Source organism: Hyaena hyaena, unplaced genomic scaffold (assembly GCF_003009895.1).
Source record: "Hyaena hyaena isolate Hyena2069 unplaced genomic scaffold, ASM300989v1 scaffold_116, whole genome shotgun sequence".
NCBI lineage: Eukaryota > Metazoa > Chordata > Mammalia > Carnivora > Hyaenidae > Hyaena > Hyaena hyaena.
In genome coordinates, this window is record NW_024080748.1 from 642,664 (window position 1) to 652,616 (window position 9,953).

Here is a 9,953-nt window from a genome sequence, read left to right on the forward strand (position 1 = left end):
CATGTTTTCTGGAGAATGAGAAAATAAACTCAGCATATGACCAGACAGGGTGTTTCTGGGGGCACCAGTCCATCAGGCACTGGGGTTATTGAGGGGTTCTCTGTACCTGAGGAGCTGTTTCTGAATCTTGGGGCGGGGGGGGGATGTTCTCTGAAGTCTGTACTAAATATCTCTCTCTCTCAAATTGCTGCCCCCTAGTCTCCTGACCACACTGTCATGGGGTCACCCAGGTAGAGGGTTAACCTGGATGATCTTGATGGAGCCCAGCTTCAGCCTTACATGGGAATATACCCACTGGCCGCTCATGACACTGTGCTGTCTCTGGCTTAGCACAGAGTGTTCCAGACTCCACATGTCAATTAGATGTTGTGACTCCTAAAAATCATAGCCTGACTTAATGACACACAGTCTGACCACAGCCTAACAGCCAGAGGTACAGCCCTGACCTTAGACATGCAGACTGAGCCAAACACAGAGGTAGACTTCCAGATTTATACCTTTGGCCCAAGTGGTCTGATGACCCTTAGACACACAGTCTCAAAGCAATTAAGAGCCTGCGTGGGAGCCAGACCCCTGGGATCTAAACCCGGTTCTGCCCCTTGACCCGTTGAGCAGACTAGTAAAATCACTTAAGTTCTGAGTCTCAATTTCTTGTTGTGTGAAAGGGAAATAATAATAGTACCTACCTCTTAGTTTTGTTGTAAGGATTAAATGAGTTAATATATGTAAAATGTTTAGGACATACCTGACACATAGCAAGTATTAAATGAATGTTCACTGTTATTATTTGTAACCTCTCTGAGCTCAGTTTCCACATCTGTAGAATGAGGATAGCAATGATACCAATATGGAGATTGTGGAAATAAAGTGACATAATGCATGTAAGCCTGACACACAATACATGCTCAATAAACATCAACAGTCATTGCTCTTGTTCTGCCTAGGACCGCAGCCACATAGTGTTAGGAGGTCTAAGTAGGCCCTCCTTCTTGAATCTTTCTAAATGTTCACAAACTGTAGGCTCTAATCCTGGGGTCCTGGGGTGTATGTCTTCTCTCTCCAGGTAACTTCATCCACACTCAAGCTTTAGATGCACCCATAAGCCCATGATCTCTGAAGGTATACATCTCCAGTCCTGACTTCCCTCAAGTGCCCAAGTCATTTATTTCACTGCTCATTTGACACATGATTTGGCTGCTTCAAACTCAACATGTGCCAACCCAACCCCTGCATCCCAACCCCCAATCCCTGCTCCTTCATCCTGTCAGTTATTAATACCATCATTTGCCCAGGTGCTCAGACCCAAAGCCTAGGTGTCTTCCTTGTTCCTCTTTTGCCATTCTTTCTATTCCTTTTTTGGCTTTGCCCACACCAGACTATTTGCCAGTTTGTTCCTACCAGAAGGCCTTTGCACTTGCTCTTCCAAACCATGGAAAATTTCTTCCCCTAAATACCCACATGCTTACTCTTATCAGAGATCTTTCCTGACCACCCTACATAGACAGCAATATTGCCATCACTCTCAAATTCTTACTCAGCTTTATTTTCTTCACAGCATCATTCCTCCCTATTTGTTCATTCACTCTCTTTGCCTGTCTGTCTTTTCCCACACCAGGAGGTGGGTGGGGGCTGGGGTTCATCTCCACTTCTGAACCTCCAGCACCTAGAACAGTGCCTGGCACAGAGTAAGTGTTCAGTGAACATTATCTTAAGGAGTGAATGGAGGTAATTATCCGTCTCCCACTCCTCCCTCTCCCCTACCTATCAGCAGCTTGGGGAAGTTGGAGGTCTCGATGTTGTGATAGTAGACCACCGAGGTGACAGCAGCCATGAATGCCATCCCAGCTGGCATGTACAGGTGAAGATGGCGGGATTCAGTCACCCTGAGATGGGGGAGAAGGAGAGAGGGGGAGAGAGAGAGAGAGAGAGAAATTGGAGGTAGATGTGCCAATAGCTCAGCCTAGGCCTTGTGCTTAGGATTCAGCACACAGTAGGGCCTTTGGATCATGCACACAGCTCTGCTTCTTATATTGACAGCTCTGCCCCAACTAAACATATCCCAAACATGCCCTTTAATTAGGAGCCCATGAATCCACACAATGAGACTATGAGGGTTCAGTGTCCAGGCTTCAGAACTCATGATCTTCTTTTCTTCCTGGGTTCATGCTCGCAGAACCTGCCACGGAGAAGCCAGATTTGGCAGTCACAGCTGCAGAGTCTCCAGCCAGAACCACTTCTCTGGGAGTGAACACAGCTGGGTTCCTGTCTCTGGGGTCCCTTGGGCAGTACAGGGACCTGTACACCACAATTCTCTTAGTGATGGCCCCACTTAACATGATCAGCATAAGTCAGCATTGGCACCCAGCCCCAGGTGGTGTAATGTCAACACTGATAGTCTACATTTATTGGGCATTTACCTTGTGCCAGGCACTGTTCTAAGTATGATGTGTATAAACTCATTTAATCTTCATGAAATCCCATGAAGTTGGTATTCTTAGTCCTCTCATTTTACAGTTGAGGGAATTGAGGCATAGAGAGGCTAAGTACCAAGCCCAAGGTCACGGCTTTGGTTTCTTCCCTTGGGATGGTGATGGAGGCCAATACTAGCTCATCCCGTCCCCACCGTAACTCACGGAGGTCTCAGTGGTGGGTGGACTCTGGTCTGGTGACAAGACCTGTAGGAAGCTAGAGCTCTCTCAGATTTCAGGTTTCCCCATGACTGGTGAGGAAGCTCACCACTTAACTGGCCTGATTGTGGCCTTCCAGCTCCCTCTTACAGAAAGCAAAACCCACACTGCTCAGCCTGGCACCAAAGGTCCAAGTGATATGGCCTCAAGCCACTTTTTCAGCACTGCCCAGCTGTTATTTCGGCTGAAGCCATTTTGGGACCCCTGCATTCCCAGAAGGCCCCCTCCAACCTCCCGCCTCGGTGCTCCCCTTGCTTGCACTGCTCCTTCTACCCAGGATGCCAAGCATCCCTGCCTTCAAGAAACTGCCAGTGGGGACGGGGCAACCCTGCTTGGAGCTAACTACCTAACTAGGCAATCTAGGGAAGTGATATTGCAGATGGACTGAAGGCTGCAAGCACAAGGAGTAGGTGGACCACCAAGGAAAACTTCATGGAGGAGGTGGCACCAGGCTGGACTTTTAAAGGGGAACAAGAGTTCAACAGAGAAGGAGGGAGGACATGAGGAGAGCCATGACGGGGCCCTAAGTAGTCTGGTAGGACTAGTGTATAGGTGTAGAGGCACTATGGGCTGTTTATCAAATAACATGTTCTCCTTCTGCCTTGCTAAAAGAACCATAAGTTTGTTCTAGCAGCAGTGTACCCAGCCCTAGGAAATAGATGGTGATTGGCTCAAGCAGCCATGCAATTCCACACCCTTTTGCCAGTGATTGGTCTAAGGGTAGCCATAAAACCCAATGCCACCAATGAGATGCAAAGGAAAGTCTGCAGAGGATGGTATCCTGCATAAGGAAGAGGCATATGAGATCATGTCCCCTTTGCCATTGCCTCTTTCCTAAGTGATATCTGGAGCCGGGCAGCCATTTTGTGACCATGGGGAAAGATACAGTAGACACAGAGGATGAAGTAGTAAGATAGGAAGAGGCTGGGTCCCTGATGACATCACTAAGTCACCAAACCAACCAGAGAGGTGGCCTCCAGATTTCTTTTAAAAGAGACCATAAATACTGATATTCTTTGAACCTTAATAAGTGGATATTCTCAGCAAAAGACTTATACAGGAGGTATGAGGCAATCAGTCACTAATGGGGTCACTGGGAGCAGTGTGCAGGGGTCTTCAAAACCCCTGCCTTTGTACTCCTTGAAATAAGTTTTTGAAAAAACTTATACTCCTTCACACAGTTTTAAGTCAAATGTTATATCACAAGTTTAAAAAAATTCATTTTTGCAATAAGAGGTCGAAATGATAAACATTTGATGTAATTAAATAAGATGAAGAATAACCATAATTGAAATAAATATTTCATGACATAACTGAACAAAATAGACTTTGGCTGTTTTCCTGAATAATATACACTGAATTAGGTTAGAAATTCGGTAAAAGTTTTATATATGGGTTTTTTCCAGTGTATCGTGATCTAGGAAAACATTCTGGTTATATTGCTAAAAAAAGTATTTCCTCCCTGACTTGTACTGCTTTTGGTGTTCTAAATTCAGAGCTCCACACAAAAATAATACCCAAAGGAAGAGAGGAAGCCCTATAGGTTTAAGATGCCTTAATTAATCACTAAATGAGGCTTACCCTAAACTAAACTAGAGTTTGAAGACTACTGCTGCAACTAGCCCCCACTGCCCCCTGCCCCTAGACTTCCGGTAGGTGTGCAAACCCAGGCCACCATGGACTGGGGGTGCCACAGGGCAGGATCTGTGGCCTCTCCTCTTGTCTGCTCCCTTCCTACGTCCTTTCTTCATGCTTCCCATCCCAGGAGTATGGGCCCACAGATGGAGGCCAGCAAAGACCAAGTGGCAAGTGTCCAATTCAAGAGCCAACCTGCCTCCTGGGGAGGAAATGGCCATTTGCACTGAGCTGGGGAGACAGGGGGTACAGACACAGCCCTACACAGGAGAGGCTGCTGGCAGCAGGCAGGAGGGAGTCCCTGACCTGATTCATCCCAGTCTCTCTCGTTCTGGGAGGTGTACTATCTGCCCTGGGCTCTGCCATTCCATTTCTGCACCCCGTCTGTGCTCTAATTTCATCCTCCATGGTCCTGTGAAGCAGGCGAGGCAAGGATTATGATGATCATGTCACAGGTAGAGAAAGTGAGGCCCAGAAAGGCTGAGTGACTGCTCCAAAGTCCTATAGCTGGTATGCAGCAGGCGCACCAGCAGATAACCCAGGTGTACCTTCTCCATAGGCAGGGTGTATTCCTCTCTGCCACCACACTAATTATAACCCAGTGAGAGTTTCCGGCCTGAGGGCTCACAAGGCATCCTTCCCCTTTTGAGCATTTGTGCTGCTTTGGAAGGGGTATCTAGATGGGGGGTGGGAGGCGGACTTGTCACCTGCTAGTGACCGGGCAGAAAGCATTCTGGTCTTCTTGCTCATCTGGGGGACTGTGACAACCAGGAAGAGCCCCAAGGCAAGCAGTTGTCCCAGAGATTCCTGCTGAGCCAGCATGCAGGGACACTGGGGGTGGGAGGGTGAGGTAGCTGGGGGATCTTATCCCCCTGCTACCCCGCTGGCAGGAGTAGAATCTGGGCATGGTCTGATTCCAGCTCAGAGGGGCTGGCCTTCTGATATTTTAGCCAAATGCCCTGCACCCTCCACCACCCCCTCACCCAGGCAGTCACTGAGCCTTCCTCCGTGAGATGGCTGCTTATCTCCTCCTCTTCTGCACCCCCACTGCTGACACACCATTTCGGGTGCTGTTATCTCTCACCTAGACTACTGTAATCACCCCCTAGGTGCTGTTTCTACCTCCAGCCTCTCCCCGCCTCAGACTGCCCTGGCATCTCCCAGGGTTCTTACCCCAAAATGCTGTGCTGACCATGTGTCTCTTCTGTTCCAAACTGCTGACAAAATCCAACCCAGACACCGCCTAGCATGCCAAGCCCTCCCGGAGAGGCCCCCACCCTGCTTTCCAAGTCCCAGCCTCCATCACTCCCCTGCTTGTGTTTCATGCTTCAGCCCCCAAGCACTGCTCCCACCCCAACCTGCTTTCCTTCCAGTGCCTTTATTTCCCCTCCCTCCTGACTCACTGGCCCTCCATCTCAGAACTCCTCCACTGTCAGGACCCTTGTCATTCCTCCAGACTCATCTCAGGAGCCCCTCAGCCACGAAGCTTGCCCAGCCCTGCCTTCCTCTCTCCAACCAGAGTTCTTACCTGTACCATTATTTCGTTTCTTCTCTTAAGGAGCCAATAAATATCTATGCAGCTCTGTCCTGTGCCTTGTTCTGTGACTATAAAGAAGGATAAAACCCAACGCTGAAGCCTTTCTCACTCAGGGGGAGACAGTTTTGCAAACAGACAGAACCTTAAAATATGGTGTGATCTGCGCTGTGGCTGGGGTAAGGAGTGCGCTGTGAGGCCCAGAGGAAAGGTGGCTGAGGGGAGGCCTTGGGAACAAGGCTAGAGACAGTGGGGGTGGGGGTGGGGTGCTGACTGTGAGGACCCCAGATGCCAGGCTGAGCACCTGTAAACAACTGGGAACCAAGGAAAGGTCTTAAGCAAGAGTGATTTTTATTCTTCCTAAGAAGGGAACTCTAGCAGCTTGAAGAAGAGGCTGGGCATCTTCCACAGGAGTTGGGGCATTCTAACAGGCTCTGAGATCATTTCACCGGGTCTTGGCATGCAGATTCATGTTCCCTCTACCCTGCTGCACCAATGCCAAGGCCTGGGTCTCACTTGTGTCCAGTATCTGGCACAGAGAGCCAACAGGACATGTTGAGTAAATGGTTGCTGGATTTATTAGCAAATGTAACTGTCTCGTGGAATGCAGGTGAGCTGGCATCTTCCCTCGTCTTCCAGGAAGCACCTCAGGACAGATCCACCCTCCTGAGTCACTCACCCATCAGACAGGATGCCCTCCGCAATCTCACACACCAGCACAAAGAGCAGCATGAAGGTCAGGATCCAGCGCAGGTTGTGCCCGGGGAAATGGAGCCATGTGCTGTGGTGGATGTGCACCTTGGAGCTTTGGCTGCCCCATCCTGCAAGGAGAGCCACGGAGAGGTGAAAAGCCAGGAAGAGGGTGCATGAGCCCCAGGAGGGTGCTTGGGTATTGGTTGCACAGTGGGGAGTGTACCCATTTGTACACCTGTGCATGAGAATGCCAGAGTCTGGTACACGTGACCTAAATGTCTGAGCGTGAAGCCTGGGCCCATGCAGGCCCTCCCATGCAGGTACTCATCTGATATGCTAACCTCTTGTATGACAATGTATCATGTAAATAAACCATTTGTTTGGGAACATATGCTTCCTCCTTATTTCTAGTTGTCAACAACTAGCAACTCTGCCTCTGCAGCATCCTTCCCTTTTTTAGTTCTGTGACAATCTTTCCTTTCTCCCCAAAAGCTGTATATGAATTTTAAAACTTGCCTTTAAAAAAAAAATTAGAGTGAATTAACAAGTTTTGCAGATGTGGGGGGACACTCTGTGAGCTGACAAAGCTGTAGCCAGCTGGGAAAAGTCAAAGTCTTGAAGAGAGACAAAGTGGACCAGTGAAGAGGCAAGTAGGATGGTCCTGAGTGGTGCCCAACTTTGCAGAGGCTTTCAAGCGGGGACGCTGGTTCAGGTGGAGTAGCAGACAAGAAGACCCAAGTCCCTAGCTCCTGCCTCTCCTTGCCCAAGGCGCCTGGGACCCCTCATGGACCTGCAAAGGCTAGTGACCACTGTCTGGCTCAGCCCCCAAAATTACAGGGGCTCACAGGGCATCCATCCCGGCTCCCGAGGCCAGGCTGCACTTCTCCCTGGGCCCAGCTTCTACTGACAAGGGTAAGTGCCTTGGGGGAGGGGTGATCTCTCCCTCTACACACCCCTACACAGTACTGCTAGGGGTACAGCCCGAACCCCCTCCCCAACATTCCAGCGCCCACAGAAACCTCTGCTTTTCCTGTTCTCCATTTCAGCTCTGGCTCTGCGGTGGAAAACTTGGGGGCCCCTCTGAATCACGAGCGTCCTGTGTGTTTGGTGCACCTCGGCGAGTGAGGGCGCGGGAGGGCGGGCGAGTGCGGGGCGCCCCTCCGGGATACAACACAGAGCAGGAGACCACGGGCGGGAGGCGAGGGCCGGTCGCTGGGCCGGAGGGGGCACGCGGAGCGGTGCGGTGCGCGGCGCCTCCTCCTCCTCCTCCCCCCTCCGCCACCGCCTGTGCCCTCACCTCCTCCGCCGCTCCCCGCGCGCTCACCGATGAAGAGGATGGGGAAAGTGATGAAGAGCAGGAAGACGTGCGGCACCACGTTGAGCGCGTCCACGAAGCAACCGTTGTTGAGGACGCCCTGATCCACCCGGTAGGCGGCCGAGTGGTTCTCGCTGCCGCAGAAGGCCAAGGGCATGGCGGCGCGGGCTCGGGCTCGGGCTGGGGCTCCGGCTGCGGCTGGCTCCGCGCGCCTCCCGCGCCTCTGTCCCTCGCAGCTCGGCGGTCAGGCCCGGCAGTCAGGCCCCCGCCCCACCCCCGCGGGCCCCGCCCCGCCGGCGCTCCCCCTCCCCCCCGCCTCGCTCCACTACCTGCGGGGCCCCGGGGGCGGCCGGGAGCCTGAGCGGCCCGGCCGCGCGGGGCCCCGCGTTCCAGCTGTGGTGGCCTGCGCGCCCAGATGTACTGGGGACCCTTTGAGCGCCCCACTCCACGCGTGCGCCGGAGGAGGGGGCGGGGGAAAGCAGGCTGGGTGGGTGGGCACGCTCGAATCTAGGTGGGAGGGGTGCGGGGTGCAGAAGAGAGGAAGATCCGAGTGGGTCCCGAGTGGGCACTTTCGGGCCTGGAGTGCAAGCTGACTGCCCCGGGGCTGAAATGTGGGCCCACCCGGGTTTAGCGAGGGTGGATGCAGTTAGATCAGAGGGTCCTGCTGGGGGCAGAGTGGAGCAAGGCCTCATCCTACGATGATGAGAAAAGCAGTGAAGATTTGGGGAGCACTTAAAATATTTTTCAGAAGTCAGGCGCCAGGCGCTCAAAGGTGCTTTACAAGTATATCCAGCGCTTTCGCAAAAGAGATCTCTGACTTGCTCAGTACAACGCTGTTGTGCTAAGTATAGGTTATAATTTTTTGTATTTTTCTGATGAGGCAGTAGAGAGGCTCAGAGAGGTTACGTGATTGAGCCAAGGTCTCACTGCCAAAAAGTAAGGAATCCTAACTTGAACGCAGCTCCTCAGATCCCTTCTTTCAACCCCCACCCATCTCCCTTAGGCATGCCTCTAATACGGTAGAACATTCCAGTGATTGTCAGGAGAATGGGTAGAATGGGTACCCGCTCAAGGCTGAAAAAGAGACACCTATGAAATTAAACCCAGTGACAACAATGGGAGGCAGCCAGGACGGGGTGGGGGAGGGGAGGAAATGCCACCCACTGACAGGGCTGAAGTCTTAACCTGATACCGACGGGCTTGGGCTTGAAGGGTTAAAGGACCTGGTGGAATTAGAAAGACAATGTAATGCATTCCTACACTTCCCGAGAAATTCTCTCACGGGTCCCTCGCCTAAAAAAGTTTGTTCTTTGAAGAAAGAAGGGAAAATGGGACTTTAGGTTGGATTTTAAAAGAACTCCCTGAGTTAGGGGTATGGAGCATAAATACATGGTTCTCAGGAGGGGGTGGGGGTCACTAAGGAAAGCTCTTTTCAGGCTTTTTCCCTGGAAGCTCCTCTGAGCCTGCCCTGAGGCTGCTTTGAGCCTTTACAGGATGCCGTCAGGCAAGGCCTCAGCTCTGCCTCAGGCTCTGGAAGAAGTGAGAGCACCAGGAGGCACCCTGGCCGAGGGCAGGTGGGGTTGGGTGAACAGCCTGGGGAGGGCAGGAGCTCAGGGTCCGAAGGTCTCCAACAGTCTCTGACTTTCTGGAACCTCTCTGAAGCCGAAAGAGGTTTCTTCCAGTATCCACCAAAATAGTGAAAACTTGGTGGTGGTAAATTGTCGTGCACAAGCAGCAGGAATTAATTAATCCGGGAGATAATAGCCGGTGGTTGCTGAGTCTGTGTAGCCAAATGGGAAAAACTTATGATGTCAGGTGAAAAACTAGGAAAATTGTTTGTTATCATAGATTGTACGATTTATTATATGATTATACAATTTGTTATATGATTATAGCCATATTAAATATATATGTTTGAATGTAAATCTGCAGGGGAAGCTCAGACATGGAAATGGCTGTTGCTGTAGAGCACAGTGAAGCGTATATTAGCTCCCATTGCCGTGCTTATTATTATTGTTATCACCGTTCTCTTTCTGTAAAAACAGAACAACCAAGGTTCAGAGAGATGAGATGATGTGCCCATGGTCAC

The 9,953-nt window shown here is 51.2% G+C and overlaps 1 protein-coding gene across 4 annotated transcripts in view; it reads right to left on the reverse strand.

Moving 5' to 3' along the window:
* ABCC8 (ATP binding cassette subfamily C member 8) overlaps window positions 1-8,021 on the reverse strand; it is a 76,816-nt gene extending 68,795 nt beyond the window's left edge. For 2 of the 4 annotated variants that reach the window (XM_039236810.1, XM_039236809.1), the window contains exons 1-3: window positions 7,874-8,021; window positions 6,536-6,677; window positions 1,762-1,883 (exon numbers count right to left, since the gene is read on the reverse strand). In XM_039236810.1, coding sequence (XP_039092741.1) covers window positions 1,762-1,883; window positions 6,536-6,677; window positions 7,874-8,021 — 412 coding nt within the window. Of the gene's footprint in view, window positions 1-1,761; window positions 1,884-6,535; window positions 6,678-7,873 lie in introns of those variants that run through there. The other 2 variants (XM_039236807.1, XM_039236808.1) reach the window with 1 other exon arrangement.
* Window positions 8,022-9,953: the final 1,932 nt, after the last annotated feature.